Below are 24,062 nucleotides of genomic sequence, written 5' to 3'. Positions count from 1 at the left end.
CCATTCCCTTTGATGATTGCTGTACGTTCAGTCTCTGGACCTTACACCAATTATGAAGGGGCAGCAGCGCCAAACCAACACTTCAACAGCGCTACTCCTGCCCATGGGCTGTGTCCGGTATTGAAGCTCATTCAAGTGAAAGGAGCAGAGTTGCAATACCAGACATATCCTATCGACAAAGGTGGCGCTGTTTTTTTTTAAGATTTTTTTTTTTTTTAAGAAACTCAAATAAAACTCTTCCCAATTATTGTTTTTCTGGAAGATATGAATTTAATAAGGTTATTTCTGTACGCATAGTGAAATAACATAGAAACTATCAGGCAACAATGTCATTATCATCCAACTTATAATCATTGCAAAATAATGAAATATTAAGTTTAGTCCCGCTCCTTCGTAGTGGCAAATCCACTTGTTCCATTTGATCGGGTCTCGTGAATGAACAGACATGTCTGGACATGATCTGATACAGGACAGGATAAATAAGACAAGGATGGTCCGGCTGGGTCATGAATGAATAAAGTGCGTCCAATGGAAAGATCTGTGTATGAGCCCCAATGGGCACCCAGTGTAGGCGATCGGTGGTCCGTTCCTTCAGAAGGCCTTATGTAGCGCGGCAATATTCTTAGGGAAGTATGTCCTAGGTGGGTGCTCTGTTCGACAGATATGCAATGAGGGCCACCACTGCACCCACATAGGTGCAAATGCCAAGGAAGATGGACAGAACGGCCAGCAGAAAAGTTTGTCTGGAAGCCACACTTGCCCCATGGTAGTCACCTTGAGCTGAGGCTTTGTTGGTCTGTAGAGAAAGGGAAGAATCCATTACCAGAGTGGAAAGTAATCACAGAAGAAGAGTTCATAGTACCCCTAGTACATCGTCAAAATATTGTTTTCAATGAACACACCATTTTCAGGCCATACACCATAACACTTCTTACACTTTTACACCTCCTCCATACTTCTACCATGCCTCTTACATACCTTATTTACACCTCTACCATGTCTCTTACACACATCCTTCACACTTCTACCATGCCTCCTGCAAACCCCCCTTCATCCCTCTGCCATGACTCTAACAGACCTTCTTCACACCTCTACCATGCCTCTTACATACCTTCTTCACACCTCTACCATACCTCTTACACACCTCCTTCACACCTCTACCATGCCTCTTACACACCTCCACAATGCCTCTTACACACCTCTACCATGCCTCTTACACACCTTCTTCACACCTCTACCATGCATCTTACACACCTCCACAATGCCTCTTACACACCTCTACCATGCCTCTTACACACCTCTACCATGCCTCTTACACACCTCTACCATACCTCTTACACACCTCCTTCACACCTCTACCATACCTCTACAATGACTCTTACACACCTCCTTCACACCTCTACCATACCTCTACAATGACTCTTACACACCTACTTCACACCTCTACCATGCCTCGTACACACCTCTACCATGCCTCCTACACACCTTCTTCACACCTCTACCATACCTCTTAGACACCTCCTTCACACCTCTACCATACCTCTTTACACACCTCCTTCACACCTCTACCATGGCTCTTACACACCTCTACCATGCTTCCTACACACCTTCTTCACACCTCTACCATACCTCTTAGACACCTCCTTCACACCTCTACCATACCTCTTTACACACCTCCTTCACACCTCTACCATGCCTCTTACACACCTCTACCATGCCTCTTACACCCCTTCTTCACACCTCTACCCTCACTACCACTAAACTTTCCTTTGTTGCCTCTATTTCATATATGGACGATCTTATCGGGTGGATGATTGGTCATAGGAACGCTATCTTATGGCAATGGGAACCTCAAGATCATCACAAGGAAAGTTATGAAGGGCTGAATGTAGATGATATCTACCTATATAGTGTAAAATGGTGGTATAAAATCAGCTTATGCTTCCAAGACCATTCCCACTCATTATATTTTTATGCATAGATGTACGTAGTCTTCCAGAATACCCCCTGGCTATAGCGTGGGCGACATTCATTATGTATGTGGTGAACCACCGCCTGGTCCTTAGCGTGCAGCATCAAGTGAGTTTACTTGGTGGAAAGAAAATTTTAAGCGTGGCTTTTAACCTTGAAAGAGAATCATCCACTGTAGTGACGATAAAAATATAAGAGGCAATTATTGCCATGAAAACTGTCTAGTGCGTGGTTTTGTGGGCTGTCTTGCGGTGGTATGGCTTTTTTTCCACAGTCTTCTCATCTATCCTGATATGGACGTTTTGCAAATTCCTATGGATTCGGAAAAATGTAGGGGTGTAGAACGTTTGAACATTTCTTGGTCTATGGCCACCAAGAGCTTTCATATATGTAGACCATGTACCTTTCGCATGGCCTTGGAGAGGACAACACATATGATCTGAGGTCCTACATTGGAAATCCAACCCAAAGGTCATGAGCAGCTCAGGACAGACCTATAATTATGAGGTCAATATTTCCAACCAATTCGGGGTCTCTCTCGCTCCAAAAACGGCAATGTTATTGAAGGCCCCAATGGTCAAGTGGAGAAGAGGAAATCTGAGCCAGACTCTTGGAGGGTGTCGGGGTCCTGCTACAGACCCCCACTCCTAGGAATGTACACAAGCTTAGGAAACCACCAAGCCATTGTTTTCTCTACCCCGAACCTTTTATTTTTTTCCTGTTTTTCTCTTATTCCACATTTTACAGATCAAACAGCAGTAAAAAGAAAAAATCACTGTCATCAGTTCTTACCTTTTGTGATAGGAAGAAAGCAGCAATGCCTAGGGGCCAGAAACAGCACAACATGGAGAAGACGGCAAGTCCCAGGTAATCCTGGGGCAGGAGCAGAGAGAAGTGACTCTCACTATCTGTGTCACTGTCACTGGATGAATCGTTCTGTGAAGATAGACAGGGATGATGATCAGAAACATATAATAATGGAATATCCCGAGGCATATATATAACGAAACGGCAAAAATTGCAATTAAATGGGTTTAATATTCATATCCCTGGCAGTCTAGAGGTTAATGGTCATATCACTGGAGGGGTAAAAAAGTGAAGGAGTCAATGGTCTGTCCCTTGTTGGTCTAATGTAGTGAAAAAAAGTAATATAGTCATCTCTGGTGGCCTCGGTTACAAAGTGGGTTAATTTTTATATCCCTGGTGGTCTAGGTTGGTAAAGGGGTTAAAGAAATCCCTGGGAACAATTCCTGGTGGTATAAAGTAGTAAATGGTTTGTATTTTGGTGGTCTATGGTAGCGAAGAGGTTAATGCAATCATCTCTAGGCATATAATGAGATTAATGTTTATATTCCTGGTTGTCTAGGGTGGTGAAAGAGTTAATGTAGTGAAAAACGTTAATATTCACAGTCTTGTTTGTCTAGGGTAGTGAAAGAGATTTTTCTAGTCACATTGGGCGGTTTACACTGTTGATTATATCCCTGGTGGTCTAGGGTGGTGAAGGGATTAATGGAGAAAGTCCTGGCGGAATAATGTAGTAAACGCGTTACTGGTTCCTCCCTTGGTGGATAGTAATGGGGTTAATGTAATAAGTTCTTGTGGTCTAGGCTGTCATAGGGTTAATGTTTATATCCATGGAGGTCTATGAAGATGTTAATGGGATTTATCTTTGGTTGTATAAAGAAGTGAATGGGTTAATGGTCCCTCGCTTGGTGGTCTAGGTTAGTACTGGGGTAATATAGTCATCTCTGGTGGTCTGGTGAAGAATTTCATCTTTATTTCCCTGGTGGGCTAGGGGGGTGAAGGAGTTAATAGTGCCCTATATCATTGATGGGATTATTAATAAAACTCTGGTGGTCTAGGGTAACAAAGGACGCGGTGGGGTGAACAAGAAAACCCCCAGGACTTGGCAAATATCCCTCTTTTGCTGGGAAAAAGGAATGGAGGTGGGATTCTTGGTCCTACTTGTTTGTTTTCTTGCAAATATACCCCACATGTCATACTGAATGGTGAACATATGTTCTACCTCTGCGCTGTGCTTGTTATGGAGGTCTCGAGTGTAAAACAGCACAGATAATCCCCCGATATGGCGGCATCTATGCGCCACAATACCTGACAGCTGTGCTCGCTGACTGACGCCCTCTCAACGTAATTATATGATTGATTCGTTTCATTCCTGACTAAGTGGGAAAATTAAAATACCGTGTGAAGGGTTTCATTCTGGCCTTCTGATGCCCAATAGGCTTCTAAGTGTAAGTCCAGCCCGGCAGGGATTTTACATTAACCATTCTACAGATCAATATTATTTGATTCTCAGGAAAATCAGAGCAATACTAAACAATACAAAAAATGTGCATGGCGTACTCGGAGCGCAGCATGACGCTCTGCACGTCAACCAGTAGGGTTCCTTCTTCCTTTTATTACTCTAAGAAGGACAGGGCAATTCTTCAGTGGTTTGTAAATCAAGTGTCTCAGCTTATTTATCAGAAAAGTCTGCTGACCACAGACAGACACGCAATTACAGTAATTACACCCTTGTGCACTCAAAGTACTAAGTACATTACAGAACAGCATCTCGTCAACAGTTTCCATATAGCAACTTTTATTTGTAAAACTTCATAGAGATGATGAAACTGATCCTGGTGGACCTTACTGACTATATGGTTTGCGATCTCTGAAGTATGCACTATGTATGACTGACTAAGTTCTGTGGAGGAGGAAAGTGCAAATTTTCACTCCCAAAATTGGCTGTCACTATTTAGAAAATGTCAGCCATTGGTCCGACTAAGTATGTGAAACTATGTAAAGCTTAACCAGCACTAAGAACTATAATACTGCCCCCTACAGACAGAACTACCGTATCAACACGTTGGAGAACTTTGTCATTTAAGGAAAGTCGCATTTTGCAATTATTTGAAAACTTATGTGTTAAGAATTTTTCATTTTTATCATCCCCTCTACCTGGTCTGAAAAGGTGAATGATCAATCGTGGAGCCTGAGGCGAGCTGCATACAAAACTCCTCAGCACATTTTTTTTTAAGATATGGGATTTGCTACCAAAAAAGTTAAAAGCAGCTCGTTTGTTAAGGAATATACTATAGAATTCACTTTGAAAAAGGCAACATCCATCGAAGCCTGATAATATGAAAGGCAGGCACAACACCTAAATAACACAAGCTCGATGCTTTAGACCCATCCTCATAGGACAGTATTCAGACAGGGAAAAGGGGGACAAATGGCTGCCATGGATCACTTATGTCTTGAGGGACCAGAGAACACATCCAATCCCTGCTCCCCCACATCTGCTGCAGGAGTCGTCCAGAGCCCCCTATGAATATAAGATTATCATCCAAATACACCAGCATTTAACTAATGTTTACAGGAGGCTTAAAACCCTAGAAATGCACTACTACACTCTGGGAAGTGTCTGATAGGTCCCACCTCTAGAGAGCACGAGGGTCTCCACATCTATCTATTGTGAGGCACTGACCGGTGTCACAGGTAGGGATAGATGTTTGATCTCCCCAGGATGCGCATGGAGGCATAGTGAGATCATGAGGGGGCATTGCAGTCGCAGGTGTAGCTGTGATTGCAATGGTGAAGCAGTGACCGATGTCACAGGTAGGGATATCTGTTTACTCTCCCCAGGATGCGCACGGAGGTGTAGTGAGAACATGAGGGGGCATTGCAGTCGCAGGTGTAGCTGTGATTGCAATGGTGAAGCAGAGACTGATGTCACAGGTAGGGGTCACTGTGTGTTCTCCCCAGGTTGTGCACAGAGGCGTATGAAGGCCATAGGAGTGCATGGCAGTCACGGGCGTAATGGTGGCTGCAATGCAGACTAGGAATAATAAAAAAAAATAAGTATAGTCTTGGACATGCTAGTGTCCAAGGCAGAGTAAGGAAAACCTGCTCTGGGAAGTTGTGTTGTGAAACAGACTGCAGGATGGTAGTCGTGCACTCCGTTTCATTCCAGGCCCGGGATTTCCATGTGACTGAAGGCCACAGGTTTCTTTGTTAAAAGCCCTGCAGGAAAGGGTTTGGGTGTGTCAGGTGTAATGCCAGTGTGAGTCTGGTGTTCGGCAGGAGTGCAGAGCAGAGGCCCTGCAGAGTGCTGGCTCTGTGTGTGAAGTGACACGGGCAAGCAGAGCCAAACAGCCAAGGCAGCTGGAAGGCCTGGCACCCGTAGCGTACACAGCGGTGCTGCCGTCTGCGGTAACTGGTCTCAGAGGTGGACTGTCTTGTGCCCGGAGGTTAACCGGAGGTGGATGTCCTGTGCCCAAAGGAGGACTGGTGTGTTTAACAGCTGCAAACATGTGGATATGGTACCCAGCTGTAATCCAGAGGATATCAAGGACTGTGTATGGCTGCGAGTAAAGAGACAGTAACAAGGTGATGTAGTTGCCCATGGTAACTAGTCAGAGGAAGACTGGCGTGTTTAGTGACTGTGATATAAAGTATATTGTGTAGTGTGTAAACTGAAAGATACCATTTATTGGGTAATGCTGTGAGTAGAACATTTAACACAGCGGTGCAGTCGCCCATGGTAACAGGTCAGAGGAGGACCAGCGTGTCTAGTGACTGTAATCAAGAGGATATATGCCCGGCTGTGATCGGGAGGATATTGTGCTGTGTTTATGTGAACTGGACATCAATGATATGCACTTGTGTGTGAGGTTTGGATATTTATTGTGTGAAGTAAACACATTAAAGATACTTTTGCTTGGAATTTTGTGGGTCACTTCCTCATGACTGCGCAAGTGTGCTACTGTTGCACTACACTATCTATCTATCTATCACTAATATACATACAAAAATGTTGGCAGCACTCCCAAATTAAACAGTTTTTTAGTGTTCGGAGTTTAGGGAGAGCTGTGTGAGAGAGAAGAAGAGGGCGAGATAGAGAGATACTCTGCTTCCTTTGGCAACCCCCTAGCCGTTAGTACGACCATTTTACATCACCAAAGTCTGAGTCCCCATTGACGTCTATAGGGTTTGGTTTCAAGTTTGGGTAGAGTTCTGGTACCCAAACTGAACTTTAAACTAAAGTTTGGTCGAACTTGATGAACCCGATCTTCCACGGGTCCTCTCATCCCCAATAACTAACTCAATCTAAATAATATTTACTGTAATTAAATATAATAATAACTTAAAATTAGTGCTCACAAACATTACATGAGAAGCAGCAGTTTGTTTTTAAGAGCTGCTCTCCCTACTGGGTTAGGAAGTTACAGTTATTGTCCATCGTCGTGGAGTTCCCACATGCATATCGGGAACTTGGGATATTAACTATTTTAAGGTTTCAAAGCAGGGAAAAGACTTAGATGGATATAAAATAGTGAAATATATGGATATTGATTCACCATAAATAAAGATTATGTATACCTTCTCTCATAATAACTTTTATTGTTCACTTGCTCCTTAAATGTAACGTAAATCAACTTTCTAAATATTTTTCATTACAAATTTTCTATCATTTTACACCTGCAGAATATCTGTGACCGAGTGCTTTTGCAAAATGGACACAAATCCATCACAGCTCCTGCTTAGTTCTCTCTGCTCTCCGTCTCCATTCTCTCAGTGTTAGAGTTATCAGCAGGGAGGGCGCTTGTACACAAAACAGAATGGAGAGGGGAGAAAGCATCTACAGTCTCAGGGAGGGCAGAGAAAACAGACTGTAGAAAAGGAAGAAAGTGCATGAAGAGGAAATAACTGCAGGATAGAAGCTGTGCTGATACATGAGCTAATTAAGACAGCAGCACCATGGCTACACACAGATCTCACATCCAGCCTATATTACTGAGAGACATTTCTGCAAGAGAAAAAATGAAACTTGGATCAGGTTGCAAGCTGCATATCTGAAAACGAATGAAGACTGTAGATAGATACTTAGTGATATTTTATTAAATAAAGGTAACCGATAACATATGTAAAAAACAACAACAATTTTCTGCATCTAAAATATCCATAACCTTTAATTGAATGACTGATAACAGCAGCGTCATATAGAAAGTAGAGGTGTTTATCCTGTTTAGGTGGCGCACTGCTGCAATTGTTTATAGGTGCACTTGGCGGGGGAATCTCACGAGTACAAAGTCTCATTTGCAAAGAGATGGGGGATAAACGGTGTTGATGCTCCGTACTGATCGCTTGGTTTCCTCTCGTGGCAGGAATTGTTCGAGAATGTACAAATTTGCATACAATTATATTCCTGCATCTCTAAGACATACAGTATATCCTATAGAAAAACATTAAACATGGGGGGGTGGCACTACAGAGTCTAGAAACCATCAGTGTCTCGGAGAAATCCTAAACCGCTCCGATCTCTGAATATTTTACGTGAAGATGTCAAAGAAGATGGTTAAGATGGAGGAGAGGCATCCCTACCTCCATCACCCCCTCCATCTGTGCCGCCACTGTCCCCAGCTCGCTTCCTATCAGACTGTAAATGACCTGACAATTGTAGGGCAGCCAAGCATGCAGGCACTGTCTGTCTGACACAATGCAAATAACACCGCCATGCTGAGCACAACACTAGTACCCAAACTGACAACCCAAACAGTAAAAAATAAAGCTCCTGGGCCCCATGAAAAATCTTAAACTGGGGCCACAGATATTAATGTCATTCACAACACTAGTGTCCTCATATTTTGATATATGTGTATTTGGACCCCTCAAGCTCCAGATGTTAGCTTTGACTGCTACCTACACCCTTTATATCCATGTCCCTAGCAACAAAGACAATGGCGAAAATAAAATGATTTATCAAAATTGGTGCAAGAGAAAAATAAATCAAACCATTTCTTGTAGCAAATAATGATGGTTTTAATGACAACAGGATCCTACCTACCCATATAAATGTAGGCTATCAGCCCAAGAGAGGAAATACATTAGGTTAGGTCCCTAGGAAAGAAAAGCACCTTGTCGTGGCTGCTGGGCATACATGAATAGGCCAATTTATGTACTAAGTATCTTTGTTTTTTCCTATTTTCTAGAGCAAGTAATGCAATTCAAATTTCATATATTTTACGAGTTTATTTTGAACTGATGGTCTCCCTCAATTGAAGTCCTCAACATCTGGTCCTGGCCAACCAATGTCATTGGTTACATGCGGCTTGCAAGGGCATAACGCCCCATAACATAAGTCCATGCACACAGCCAGGACCCCCATGTAACATGCTGGGGTGCAAGAGAGGAGTACCTTGCCCACAGATACCACCCCGCACCACGTTACACTTGGTGTAGTCGTCAGGATTGAGTCTTGCTGGTAGAAGAACAGAGTGATGCGGGGAAGACTCAAGTTATGTGGAGGATGGCGACTGTTATGCGGTCCAAGATTGCGCCAAGCATGAACTTTGTAATGGCGGTTAGTGGCGTAGAAAAACAAGAAGGTCCTGCACATTGTGGGCGTAGAATGAACAAAAGGGGGTGCAAACAGCTGTCCAGAGGTTATGCCTACCAGAAGGAGTGCCAGGATTGAAAGTGCCAGCCTACAGCGGGGAGTGGCCATTACAGTAACACCAAATGGAAGAAAAAGACAAGCTCTGTAAGGTGGGACTCAAGAAAATGGGTGGAAGAGATAGAGAAACGAGATGGTAAGCCAGAAGAGAAGTTCTCAATATCTGGTCCTGGTCAACCAACGTCATCAGTTACATGCGGCCTGCCAGGGCATAGAACTCCCACAGCACAAGTTCACACACCTAGCCAGGACCCCCACCTTCATATAATGTGTTGGGGTGCAAGAGACGAGTACCTCGCCCACAGCTACCACCCCGTTAAAAAGATACCGGGGAAGGTTACACAGGAGGCGGTTGCAGCGCCCCAGAGTCCTGGTCGTTGCAGTACTGTGGCTCCGCCACTATGGGGAGCTATGGTGCATCTGATGGCACTGAAGGAGTTCATCTGACCAGGTATCACAGACACCAATACATTTCACAGTCGGGCCTCCGGGGGGAGCTAAGGGTGCTATTCACTAGACCACTCCCCACAATAGTGGGTAAACTGGGGGTCAGGCAGGAAGTTAGATCAGAAAGCTGACTGGGTTGGAACCAGGCAATACCTTGTGGCAGAGGGTGTTCTGGGGGAAGATACAGTAGGGTCTCTGTCAGGGGTGGGATCCTGACAGAGGCTTGGCAACTTGAACGAACGTAACGGGACCGTGCCTGCTCAGCATAGCGGCGGTGCCCAAGGAAGGATTAGAAGCGAGATAGATTGTGCTGAGTGAGAAACGAGATCACGCAAAAGGAGAAATACCAGTAGGAGTCGTGCTGTAAGACCGAAGCAACATCCTACTGAGGCGCACTACCGGTGGCCGGAACGCCGAGGGAGTATCATAACATTCAGCTTCAAGCAATACTCCAAACAGCGGCAGGACAGTCAGTCTCAGGCGGGCTGTCTAACTTAAATCACCTATGCAGTCTTGGGGGGCAACTTGTGGAGAGGGGTGACTCTAGGGTCCCGGAAGAGCTCCGAGCCTACCCGTCAAACGGGTGCCGTCCCAACCAGAACACCAGGGAGGGACGGAGGATTAGCAGAACATCATCTAATCGAGTTGTGAGGGAACTTAAGAAACAGACACAACAGTTGTGGGGACTTTCCGTAAGCACAGCAGGGAAGGACCGCAACACATAGCGCTAGAAGGAAGGCACAGATTTCCACCTGCTAAGAGAACTCTGGAGGTGCCATTGGACCGGCCGGACTTACGCAGCCTGGTTATCCGGATTCCGGACTGAGGACCCAGAGATCTTCAGTAAAGAGACTGCAACCTGGTGTCCTCGTTATTTACTGCACCGCACCACTACAGCATCACTACCATCATCCGTCACATCTATCACTGTGCGCCCCTCGGCAGGGTCACGGACCGGGGCCTAGCCGCCGTGACAACCCCAGAGCAGAGACCCACAGGCCCGGTACCGGGTACCCCTCTGCCCTGCGGCAGTGGGGGCGCTGCACGGTTGCCTGGGCCCACTCACATGCTGGGGCCCACCTGGAGCAACCATCACTTTAACTGTATCAGTGTCACAGCAGCCAACACAGTTAATCCCTGTGGTCCGCAGGTCACTAGGCCTCCAGCCTATAGAACAGCAAAAGCACGCACAAGCAATCAGCGTCCCGGCTCAGAAGGCGTGATGTATCGCTGACTCGGCTGGCGGACTCTGCAGTTTCTGGGTTAGGTGAGTATATAGTGTTTATTTTATGATTCAGTACTTGTAAGAGAATGTGGGGGAATTATAGTGTGTGACTGGGACTACAATGAGGCCATCATGTTATGTGGGATCATACTGTGTGTAGCCATCATACTGTGTAGGGACTGTGGAGATATCCAACTTTTTGTTGGGATCTGAGTGGGCAAAATACTGTGTAGAGGGTTGTGAGGCCATCATACTGTACATGGGGGGCTGTGGGGTCATCAAAGTGTGTGTTCGGAGAGGCCATCATGCTGTGTTGGGGGCTGTGGGAGGATGATACTATATGGGGCTGTGAAGCCCATTGTACTTTGAGTGTGTGGAGGAGTTGGAGGGGCATCATACTGTTTGGAGATCATTAAACTTTGTGGAGGATGTACGGGCTATCATACTGTGTGTGGTGGCGGAGGCTGTGGAATCCTCATAATATGGGGGGCCATAATACAGTGTGTGGGGGTTTGTGGGGACATCATACTGTGTGGGGAGAACATATCGTGTGGGGAAGCTATGAGGGCCATCATACTGTGTGGACAGCTGTGGTGGCATCAGAGGACATTATTACTTTTTAGGGTCACACAGAGGATAATATTAACTGTTAAGTGGGCACTTAATAGGCATTATTACATTTAGGGGCACTCAGTATTAGAAAATGTCAGAGGGGCACCTATGAGACATTTCTATGTTCTAGGGAGCAAGCTGTGATCATTATTACTTTATATGGTGCTTACAGTGGACATTCATATTTTCTGAGGGCAATTTTACCATCTAGAGGACACAAAGGTGGACATTACTATGTGGGGCAGTAAGAGGAGCATATGAGAAGCATAAGGGAGAGGCATATGACAGCCCCTGTCACACCCTTACTTATAGAGGAGCTGTACATTGGGGGACTCAGTGGATATTATTAAATGTAATTGTTATAGGGGCACTCAGAGTATTGTGGCCGTCAAAGGGAGAAAATGTGGACACTGTTTTCTAGGACATTTGCACAGGGCAATTTTATCATCTTGAAGACAAAAAGGAGGCATTATTATTATGTAAGGGGCACAGTGGTGGGCATTATTATGTGGGGCAGTAGGAGGAGCCGATATTGTGCCACACAGCAGGTGCAGTAATAGGGACAAATACAGCAGAAGAAGGCTCAGCATCGGGGTATCAGCGGTTGTATAGATTCTATATAGCCCTCCTGTAATGGAGGGTCCCATGGGGTTTGTGGTATTTCCGATGGTAAGAACAATGCTGTAGATTGAGATGTTTTGTCAACAATGCAGAATAGGGTGACGGAAACCCTGGCACAGTGTTTGGCTGCCATGATGATATCATAATGAGTTTTATCACATGTCAGGGTCAGCCTGGCACATCAGTATGGCCAGAGTTAGGCTACATGGTGGACATACCTCCATATCTAGCACTTCATCATCCCGCACGTCACAGGACACAGTATGAATGTCTTTTTCTGGGGTATACTTCTTGCAGATATCTGGGCTCCCCTGAGTATCTACAAATGTAGTCTCAGAATAGTCTTTTCCCTTCCAGACCCGGGGATCTGTTGCTTTCCAAAAAGAGACGTCCGCCACCTTCCCACCCCCCGAATCCACAGTCCTCCGGAGGCTCCCTGGATCCAGAAACTGCTGGGGTATTTCTCCGCCTTGATGTGTGCGGTGTGGAAGACATTTCCAGAGGAATCCTTCGCCCCCACCATCTTTAGAGAGGAGAGGGGTGAGCATACCCGTCCCCATCGACCTGTCCAGCAGGGGGTGCTGTAACTCATGCAGGTACTCCATTACTTGTCAGTATTACTGTAGTCTCCAGAGGGTTCTGGGAGAAGCCATTGTCCTAAAGCAAAGCTTTGTACTTGGCCTTGTCTTTTCTTAGCTTTTATTTTCAGACTCTTCTTTAATTTTCTGCTACACGTAGTAAAAAATTATTCATGATTTCTGTATTGGGTCGATTGTCAGCTCTAAAGACCTAATTGTTTCCATTGTAGCAGATGCGTCGTAGTAAAAAGAAAGTGCAGGAATCATTCATTGTATCTTTTCTTTGCCCAAAGATTGAGGACAATATCACCTGTAGACAAAAAGGACGAGAAAGGTAAAAATACGACCCCAGGCAACCAAAGTTCATTTTTAGGATGTAAATGTCACATCCGCTATACTGCCTGCCCTAACCTTCCTGCCTTTTTACTGCCTCCCTATTCCTCAGCATCATCTCCTTGTCTTTCTACTTCCTGCTCATACCTCCCTGGCTCTCTACCACCTGCCCTCATTTTCCTCCTTCTCTACTCTGTGATCTTACCTTTTTACCTCTTTATTCTTTAATTTCACTGCACTGCCTACTGTCACCTCCCTGCTTTTCTACTGGGTGATCTCAGCTCCCTGCCTCTCTACTGCCTTTCCTTTACTCCCTACATTTCTACTGCCTGCTCACACCTGCCTGGCCTCACCATCCTGCTTCTCTGTACTCAGTGATTTTACCTCTTTGCATCTTTATTTGATGACTTCACCTCCCTGCCTACTAACTGCCTGCCTTCACCTCCCTGCCTACTAACTACCTGCTTTCACCTCCCTGCGTAACTACCTGCCTGCCTTCGCCTCCCTGCCAACTAACTGCCTGCCTTCACCTCCCTGCCTACTAACTGCCTGCCTTCACCTCCCTGCCTACTAACTGCCTGCCTTCATCTCCCTGCCTACTAACTGCCTGCCTTTCACCTCCCTGCCTACTACCTGCTTTCACCTCCCTGCCTACTAACTGCCTGCCTTCACCTCCCTGCCTAGTAACTACTTGCCTTCATCTCCCTGCCTACTAACTGCCTGCCTTTCACCTCCCTGCCTACTAACTACCTGCTTTTCCTCCCTGCCTAACTACCTGCCTGCCTTCAACTCCCTGCCTACTAACTGCCTGCCTTCACCTCCCTGCCTACTAACTGCCTGCCTTCACCTCCCTGCCAACTAACTGCCTGCCTTCACCTCCCTGCCTACTAACTGCCTGCCTTCACCTCCCTGCCTAACTGCCTTCACCTCCCTGCCTACTAACTACCTGCCTTCACCTCCCTGCCTACTAACTACCTGCCTTCACCTCCCTGCCTACTAACTGCCTGTCTTCACCTCCCTGCCTACTAACTGCCTGCCTTCACCTCCCTGCCTACTAACTACCTGCTTTCACCTCCCTGCCTACCAACCTGCCTGCCTTCACCTCCCTGCCTACTAACTGCCTGCCTTCACCTCCCTGCCTACTAACTGCCTGCCTTCACGTCCCTGCCTACTAACTGCCTGCCTTCACCTCCCTGCCTACTAACTGCCTGCCTTCACCTCCCTGCCTACTAACTGTCTGCCTTCACCTCCCTGCATACTAACTACTTGCCTTCACCTCCCTGCCTACTAACTGTAACTGTCTGCCTTCACCTCCCTGCATACTAACTACCTGCCTTCACCTCCCTGCCTACTAACTACCTGCCTTCACCTTCCTGCCTACTAACTGCCTGCCTTCACCTCCCTGCCTACTGCCTGCCTTCACCTCCCTGCCTACTAAGTGCCTGCCTTCACCTCCCTGCCTACTAACTGCCTGCCTTCACCTCCCTGCTTTCTAACTGCCTGCCTTCACCTCCCTGCCTACTAACTGCCTTCACCTCCCTGCCTACTAACTGCCTGCCTTCACCTCCCTGCCTACTAACTGCCTGCCTTCACCTCCCTGCTTTCTAACTGCCTGCCTTTACCTCCCTGCCTACTGTCTTCCTTCACCTCCCTGCCTACTAACTACCTGCCTTCACCTCCCTGCCTACTAACTACCTGCCTTCACCTCCCTGCCTACTAAGTGCCTGCCTTCACCTCCCTGCCTACTAACTGCCTGCCTTCACCTCCCTGCTTTCTAACTGCCTGCCTTCACCTCCCTGCCTACTAACTGCCTTCACCTCCCTGCCTACTAACTGCCTGCCTTCACCTCCCTGCCTACTAACTGCCTGCCTTCACCTCCCTGCTTTCTAACTGCCTGCCTTCACCTCCCTGCCTACTAACTGCCTGCCTTCACCTCCCTGCTTTCTAACTGCCTGCCTTCACCTCCCTGCCTACTAACTGCCTTCCTTCACCTCCCTGCCTACTAACTACCTGCCTTCACCTCCCTGCCTACTAACTACCTGCCTTCACCTCCCTGCCTACTAACTGCCTGCCTTCACCTCCCTGCCTACTAACTGCCTGCCTTCACCTCCCTGCCTACTAACTGCCTGCCTTCACCTCTCTGCTTACTAACTGCCTGCCTTCACCTCCCTGCCTACTAACTGCCTGCCTTCACCTCCCTGCTAACTGCCTGCCTTCACCTCCCTGCCTACTATCTGCCTGCCTTCACCTCCCTGCCTACTAACTGCCTGCCTTCACTTCCCTGCCTACTAACTGCCTGCCTTCACCTCCCTGCCTACTAACTACCTGCCTTCACCTCCCTGCCTACTAACTACCTGCCTTCACCTCCCTGCCTACTAACTGCCTTCACCTCCCTGCCTACTAACTGCCTGCCTTCACCTCCCTGCCTACTAACTGCCTGCCTTCACCTCCCTGCCTACACCTCCCTGCCTACTCTATGATCTCACCTGTCTATACTGCATGGCCTCTCCTCCCCGTCTCTCTACTGCCTTCTCTCACTTCCCTGCCCCTCTAGTGACTGCATTTATTTCTTTGTAATATTTTTTCACATCTCCCTACCTCTCTACTGTCTTTCCTCACCTCCTTGCCCACTTACTGTCTGTCCTCCTCTCACTGCCTATCTACGACCTCTCAAACCTTTCTGCCTTCCTCCTGTCTGCTTACTGCCTGTTCTCACTTCCCTGCTTCTTTGCTCCCTGCTTCTATACTATCTTCCCTCATCTTACTGCCTGCATTGACAAGCCTGTCTTTGTACTGCAGGGGTGGGGAATCTTTTTTCTGTAAAGAACCATTTGGATATTTATACCATCCTTCGGGGGCCGTAAGACTCCGCCCACAAAGTACATTCTGACTCTGGCACTGGTGTCAGGACATAATCTTTCATTGCATGCCCTTCAGTAGTGAACACTGTGTGTGTGCTAACAGAGCAAGAAGAAATTAATGAGCTGGTTGTAATCAAAATACAGCTCCTAGCCCAAGAATGCGGTCCCTGAGAATCTGCTCGGGGCCTGATAAAAGTTCATCGAGGGCCGTAAATGGCCCTGGGGCCTGAGGTTCCCCACCCCTGTTCTACTGCCTAACACTTCCTGTACTCTCCATTAACAGCTCTCACATACTTTTTTCAATCTCGCTTCTTTGTCCTTGTCTACCTGTCCTTCCCAGCTGGTCCATGTCCATCTTTATTATCCCCTCTGGTTCTTCTCCGGGTTGTCTCAATTTCCATTATTCCCAAAGCATGTCTTCTTACCCAGCACCCGTCCACCCTGTATGCCATCTTTTGTCTACTTTTCTATTTGCTTTCTGATTGCACTTCCCTACTTTTCTTCCTACTATTTGCCTTGTCTTCTTCTCTACCAAACACTCTTCTCCACCTGGTGCCAAGTCTCTGCGCCAACCACACGCCAATTAAACCTCCTCCCATGTAATACACAGTCTGCCAAAGGGGGAGCTGTTTTGTGTTAGGTGGTCTTCTCTATGGCTATTAGTGGGACTTCCTCTGTGATGTCCATAAATCCTATTTGTCGAAATGTTTTATGTATATGTCCAAACAGGTTGTAGGAACACTACTTTCGAGGAGGTTGCCTATGGTTGCCTGTTTGGGTAAGCACCTTTCCCTTCTATATATCTTCCTGTTTCCCCTCCAGTCCTGTATTCCATCTCCTCCACTTTTTTCTATAGTCAGATGAGAAACGAGACGGTTATATTTAGTAGACAGTGAGATGGAAATCGCCTTCGTACATATGTTAAGTGACGTCTGTCCTCGCTCCCCGCAGCGGGAAAGGAACCGAGGAGAGAGAAGTGTGAGATTATTATTTGCATTTCATCTACAGTGCTCTTATTATTCCCATTTCTCGGCTCTGTACTGCTGTGAGGATGTATAGATATATCTAACAAGACCAGAAATTGGACCAAGCATACTGTGCAGATGGCCCCCCGTGGTGTAACATCGCACAGTATGGGCATTTGACCGGAATCGTCAATGCAATGGAACAGCAAAATTTCCAGTGCAACCAGCAAATATTTTAAATCTTGTATATCCCTCTCTTAGACAAAGGAAAACTATAGTTTAGTCAGTGTGGAGGTGGAAGAAAATGTAAGGCCTCATGCACACTGCCGTACAGACAGATCCAGAATTCTTACCCAGTAGTTGGTATTGGGCCTATATTCTACTTCCTGAGTCCAGAGGGACAAAAATGTTGTCATACCATTAGCTGTTAACAGTACCGAATTTGCTGGGACTGTACTAAATTTTAGAACACGATTCCTACAAAGTCGGAGCTGTCTCGGGCGGAAAAAGGAGTGGCGTTAATGTAAACTCTGACCAAAAGTGGAGAGCTCCTATCGGGTTGGAGACATTTTGGGGGAAGGTTGTGGAAGTTCCCAAGAGGAGATGGAACTGTAACAAGCCTATATTACCATCCATGTTGGTCATCATGCAATAGACGTATTTTAGTGCCAATTCTTCTACAGTCATGGCCGAATGTGTTGGCACCCTTGAAATTGTTCCAGAAAATGAAGTATTTCTCCCCCAAAACTATTGCAATTACCCATATTTTGTTATACACATGTTTATTTCCTTTGTGTATATAGGAACAACACAAAAAAGAGACAAAAAGGCAAATTGGACATAATTTCACAAAAGACCCCAAAAATGGGCCGAACAAAACTGATGGCACCCTCAACTTAATAATTATTTGCACAGCCTTTTGGAATAGATAACTGCAATCAATCGCTTCCTACTGTATAACCATCAACAATCTTCTTACACCTCTCAACTGGAATTTTGGATCACTCTCCTTTTATAAACTGCTCCAGGTCTCTCATTTGATGGCACCTTCTCCCAACAGCAATTTTAAAATCTCTTCACATGTGTTCAATGGGATTTAGATCTTGACCCATTGCTGGCCACTTCAGAACTTTCCAACTCTTTGTTTCCATCCATATTTGGGTGATTGCTGAAGTGTGTTTTTGGTCATTGTCCTACTGGAAGACCCATGACCTAGGATGTAAACTCAGCTTTCTGACACTCGGAACTACATTGAGACCCAAAATCCTTTGGTAATCTGGAGATTTCAAGATGCCTTGCACACAGTCAAGGCACCCAGTTCCAGAGGCAGCAACATAGCTATAAAAAAAATGTTGAACCTCCACCATATTTGACTTTAGGTATTGTGTTCTTTTCTCAGTAGGCTTCATTCCTTTTTTGGTAAACAGTAAAATGATGTGCTTTACCAAAAAGATATATCTTAGTCTCATCTGTACAGATGGTTTCCCAGAAGGATTTTCCCAGAAAACACTTTCCCAGAAGGTTTTTGGGTTACTCACATACATTTTAGAAAACTGCAGTCTAGCTTTGATTATGTCTGTGTCAGCAGTAGGGTCATTCTAGGTCTCCTGTCATGGCGTTTCATTTCATTCAAATGTCGCCCTAAGCCTGCAGGACAGCTTGAATTTCTTTAGAACTTGCTTAGCCACCATCTGGACTATCCTGTGTTGCAACCTTTCATCAATATTTCTCTGTCGCCCAAGTCCAGGGAGATTAGCTAAAGTGCCATGGGTTGTAACCTTCATAATTTTTGATGTGCACTGTGGACAAAGGAATATCAAGATCTCTGAAGATCTTTTGGTTCTCCAGTCATCAGACAGCTCCCTTCTCCTCTTTCTGTTTTCCATGCTTAGTGTGACACACACAGACACACGCTGCAAAGATTAAATCAACTTCTCCCTTTTTACCTGGTTTCAGGTGTGATTTTCATATTGCGCACACCTGTTACTTGCCACAGGTGAATTTGCATGAGCATCACATGCTTGAAACAATGTTTTTTATCTACATTTTTGGAAAGGTGCCAACAATTTTGTCTGGCCCATTTTTGGGGTTTAGTGTGAAATTATGTCCAATTTGATTTTTTCTGTTTTTTTTGTATTGTTCCTATACACACAAAGGAAATAAACATCCGTATAACAAAACATGTGTAATTGCAATAATTTTATGGGAGAAATTTTCTGGAACAATTTCAAGGATGGGAACACTTTTGGCCATGACTGTATATACCTTAGTAAAACACAATATGGAGGTGAACAGGGGCTACAAGTATAGAACAGATAAAAAGATCAATTTTTATGGCAGATGAAAGTCAGCTGAATCCGCCAACTTCGTATTGACTGGCCGATCCTCTGTTAAGTATGGGGGTCCTGGCTCTCCCTCAACAGATGATGTCAAAAGAGAGAAGCACTTTGGCTCAGTAGGATTTTCAATGGTCGATCTTATTTCTCTCACTCCTTGAAACAAAGAGTTATGTCCTCAACTCAGATACACTGAAAAAGCGACAAGGGCAAAAGTCTAATAAAGTATCAACAACAGAATAAAGGGAAACAGAAATTGTATAGTAATAGTGCAAAATTTTGCAAAGTTTTATAACTTTTCGATGCAGGACAAAATAATTAAAAAAAATAAACATTTAGTTACTTTTTTAATATAAGGAATTTAGCAAAACTGAGTCTTAATGAATGTGTCTAACGTGTATATAAGATTATGGCTACGACTGTACAACCCAAGGACAGGTGTGACACTGTTTTTTTTTTCTTTTTAAGGAAATATTTTTTTCTTATTCCGGACAACCAGAATCTGTCACCTGATCTTAGCACAACATAATGTTGGGGCAGAGACCCTGATTTCAGCTATGTATCAATTACTGGGCTGCTTAGTGTAGTTTTTATAAAATCATTGTTTTATCATCAGGAGATTATCGCTAGAGGAGTAGTAAACCTGATGCTATGTAATCCTCCCTATTCATGAGCTCTGTAAAACACCGCCCCCACCACTGATTGACAGCTTCCTGCCTATGCACAGCATACACTGCTGTTAATCAGTGGTGTGAGCGGGGTTATACAGAGCTCAGCATTAAGAGAACTGCTAGATCTGCAACAGATAAAACAGTATTTAATCAAAAGAGCAGCAAGCGGCCCAGTAAGTGACATATCATTGGGATCAGGGTCTCTGCCCCTATATCCTGATGCTCTCAGAATAGGTAGCAGAAACCTGGTGACAGATTCCCTTTAAATCCTACTGTAATAATATGGTAACCAGATGTATTCCAGGTTCTAGAGCAGGACACACTTCTATTCTGGAATTTGAAGGTTCCCTAGGGCAGCCCCAGTTATGGGAGTGAGCGTACATGATAATGTGTCAGTGGCAGGCAGAGCAGGGGAGCATAAAGAGCAAGCAAACCATGTAATAAAATATTAATAGGCTTTTAAGGCAGCTGTCGGAGTGATGGAAGCCCAGGCTGCTTCGCTCTCTCAGTGCGTGGAACTGCAAGTGGGCATATAACATCTATCTCACTGCTGGAACATGACAGAGCCAGGCAGGGGGGGGGGGGAGGGTACTGGGGGTGCGCAGGCCTCCAGTGCCCCCATCTCTAATACTGTGACATGCAATAATTCAGCATTCACAGTCTCACTTTAGATTCTCTTTGTTGTGTCAGTAGCATTTATTGCTTCGCACTTCTCCTCTTCGGGTGCATTACATATTTAAAACCACCCAAGTATTCTCTGCGTGGGCAGGAAATTTCACCGGGTCCGCTCTGTGTGACTCACAGAGGTCCAGAGATTTTCGCTCTCAGCAATGCCCGCCTGGAAGGTCTAATTATAATGGCACAATTACGAGAGGAGATTTTTAGTCACTCATGAATCCGTACTGCCCATGCCTCGTAGTGTGATTAATGACGGGAGGAATGGATGGATTAATGGCCACTTATCGATGGATAATTCATCATGTCAGTTGGTAACAGCCCATCAAACCACATAATACTACCATGACCAGAAGGTCTCATGCTGAGGTTGTATATTACAGCCACATATAACCTCGTGAAGAGCTGTGAAGGTGGATTCACGTGTGGAAGACAAGTGGATTCTGTAGAGGACTTGTCCGTGGCATAAAATACCACCATGTGTGAGTCCACTCTAATGAAGGCCTACTCCAACTTCATATGTATGAATGTGACATAAAATACCACCACGTGTGAGTCCACCCTAATGAAGGCCTACTCCAACTTCATATGTATGAATATGACATAAAATACCACCATGTGTGAGTCCACTCTAATGAAGGCCTACTCCAACTTCATATGTATGAATATGACATAAAATACCACCATGTGTGAGTCCACTCTAATGAAGGCCTACTCCAACTTCATATGTATGAATATGACATAAAATACCACCACGTGTGAGTCCACTCTAATGAAGGCCTACTCCAACTTCATATGTATGAATGTGACATAAAATACCACCACGTGTGAGTCCACTCTAATGAAGGCCTACTCCGACTTCATATGTATGAATGTGACATAAAATACCACCACGTGTGAGTCCACCCTAATGAAGGCCTACTCCGACTTCATATGTATGAATGTGACATAAAATACCACCACGTGTGAGTCCACCCTAATGAAGGCCTATTCCGACTTCATATGTATGAATGTGACATAAAATACCAGCACGTGTGAATCCACCCTAATGAAGGCCTACTCCGACTTCATATGAATGTGACATAAAATACCACCACGTGTGAGTGCAGCGCCCCAGAGTCCTGGTCGTTGCAGTACTGTGGCTCCGCCGCTAAGGGGGGCTATGGTACGTCTGATGGCACTGAAGGAGTTCATCTGACCAGGTATCACATACACCAATACATTTCACAGTCTGGCCTCCAGGGGGAGCTAAGGGTACTATTCATTAGGCCACTCCTCACAGTCTGGTAAAACTGGGGGTTAGGCAGGAAGTTAGAGAGAACGCCGACTGGGTTGGAACCAGGCAACACCTTGTGGCAGAGGGATCCTGACAGAGGCCTGGCAAACAGAGAGAAAGCTACGGGACCGCGCCTGCACTTCATAGCGGCGGTGCCCTAAGAAAGGACAAGAAGCGAGATTTATTGTGCTGAGTGAGAAACGAGATCAAAGCAAGAAGGAGAATACCAGTGGGAGTCGTGCTGTAAGATCGAGGCAACATCCTACTGAGGCGTAAACAACCGGCGGCCGGAACGCCGAGGAGGTACAGAGCTCTAAGCCATACTTCAAACCAACGGCAGGACAGTCAGTCACAGGCGGGCTGTCTCACCTAAATCACCTACGCAGACATAGGGGGCAACCTTTGGAGAGGGGCGACTCTAGGGTCCCGGAAGAGCTCCGAGCCTACCCGTCATACGGGTGCGTCCCAACCATAACACCTGGGAGGGACGGAAGATTAGCAGAAGGTCATCTAATCGAGTTGTGAGGGAACACGAGAAACAGACACAACAGTTGTGGGGACTATCCCGTAAGCACAGCAGGGGAGGACCACAACACATAGCGCTAGCAGGAAGGCACAGATTTCCACCTGCAAAGGGAACTCTGGAGGTGCCATCGGACCGGCCGGACTTGCGCAGCCCGGTTAACCGTATTCCGGATTGAGGACCCTGAAGCCTTCAGTAAAGAGGTAAAGAGACTGCAACCTGGTGTCCTCGTTATTGACTGCGACCGGCACTACACTACCACCATCTTCCACATCTATCATTGCGCGCCCCTCAGCAGGGTCACGGAACCGGGTCTAGCCACCGTGACAACCCCAGAGCAGAGACTCAGAGGCCCGGTACCGGGTACCCCTCGGCCCTGCGGCAGTGGGGGCGCTGCATGAGTCCACCCTAATGAAGGCCTACTCCGACTTCATACAGTATATATGTGACATAAAATACTACAATGTTGGAGTCCACCCTAATATAGGCCTACTCCGACTTCATATGAATGTGACATAAAATACCACCACGTGTGAGTCCACCCTAATGAAGGCCTACTCCGACTTCATATGTATGAATGTGACATAAAATATTAAAATCTTTTTATAAGTTGTGAGAAAGAACATCAGAAACAGACACAACAGTTGTGAGGACTATCCCGTGGTGCTCAGCAGGGAAGGACTACAACACATAGGCGCTAGAAGGTAGGCACAGATTTCCACCTGCAAAGGGAACTCTGGAGGTGCCTTCGGACCGGCAGGTCTCAGCCAGCCCTGTTAACAGTACTCTGGATTGAGGATCCTGAAGCCTTCAGTAAAGAGGTAAAGAGACTGCAACCCTGTGTCCTCGTTATTCATCGCGCCTCGCACCACGCACCACCATCACACCTTTCATTGGACGCCCCTTAGCAGGGTCACGGACCGGGTCTAGGCACCGTGACAACCCCAGGACTGAGACAGAGAGGCCCGGTACCGAGTACCCTGCGGCCCTGCGTCTGGGGGCGCTCCATTTACATTTTGGAGAAACATCACCCAACCGTATTACAGATCCAGAACACGGAGACTTTAAACTCTACAATCCAGTACTGTTCCATCTTTTACTCAGGGGCTTATGGTTTTACCATGTTGTTTTGCATTACTTATTATGAAGATGTTTTTTGAGTGTCCACCATTATTTTCAAGCACTGCCTTAACTCTCTTGGGCATGGAGTTCACTAGAGCTTCACAGGTTGCCACTGGAATCCTCTTCCACTCCTCCATGATGACATCATTGAACTGGTGGATGTTAGAGACCTTGCGCTCCTTTACTTTCTGTTTGAGGATGCCCCACAGATAGAGTTTAGGTCTGGTGACATGCTTGATCAGTCCAGCACCGTTACCCTCAGTTTTTTGAGCTAGGCAGTGGTAGTCTTGGAGGTGTGTTTGGTATCGCTATCATGTTGAAATTCTGCCCTGTGGCCCAGTTTCCAAAGGGAGGGGGATCATGTTCTGCTTCAATATGTCACAGTAT

The 24,062-nt window shown here is 46.0% G+C and overlaps 1 protein-coding gene across 2 annotated transcripts in view; it reads right to left on the bottom strand.

Moving 5' to 3' along the window:
- Positions 1-226: 226 nt before the first annotated feature.
- TMEM91 (transmembrane protein 91) overlaps positions 227-24,062 on the bottom strand; it is a 147,086-nt gene continuing 123,250 nt past the window's right edge. For both annotated transcript variants that reach the window (XM_077285698.1, XM_077285697.1), the window contains exons 2-4: positions 12,554-13,223; positions 2,764-2,907; positions 227-796 (exon numbers count right to left, since the gene is read on the bottom strand). In XM_077285698.1, the coding sequence (XP_077141813.1) occupies positions 638-796; positions 2,764-2,907; positions 12,554-12,940 (690 nt within the window). In that variant the 5' untranslated portion in view covers positions 12,941-13,223 and the 3' untranslated portion in view covers positions 227-637. The remainder of the gene's footprint in view (positions 797-2,763; positions 2,908-12,553; positions 13,224-24,062) is intronic.

Source organism: Ranitomeya variabilis, chromosome 2, assembly GCF_051348905.1.
Source record: "Ranitomeya variabilis isolate aRanVar5 chromosome 2, aRanVar5.hap1, whole genome shotgun sequence".
NCBI lineage: Eukaryota > Metazoa > Chordata > Amphibia > Anura > Dendrobatidae > Ranitomeya > Ranitomeya variabilis.
The sequence above is the reverse complement of the archived record's forward strand: the minus strand, read 5'-3'. Positions and strand labels throughout refer to the sequence as shown.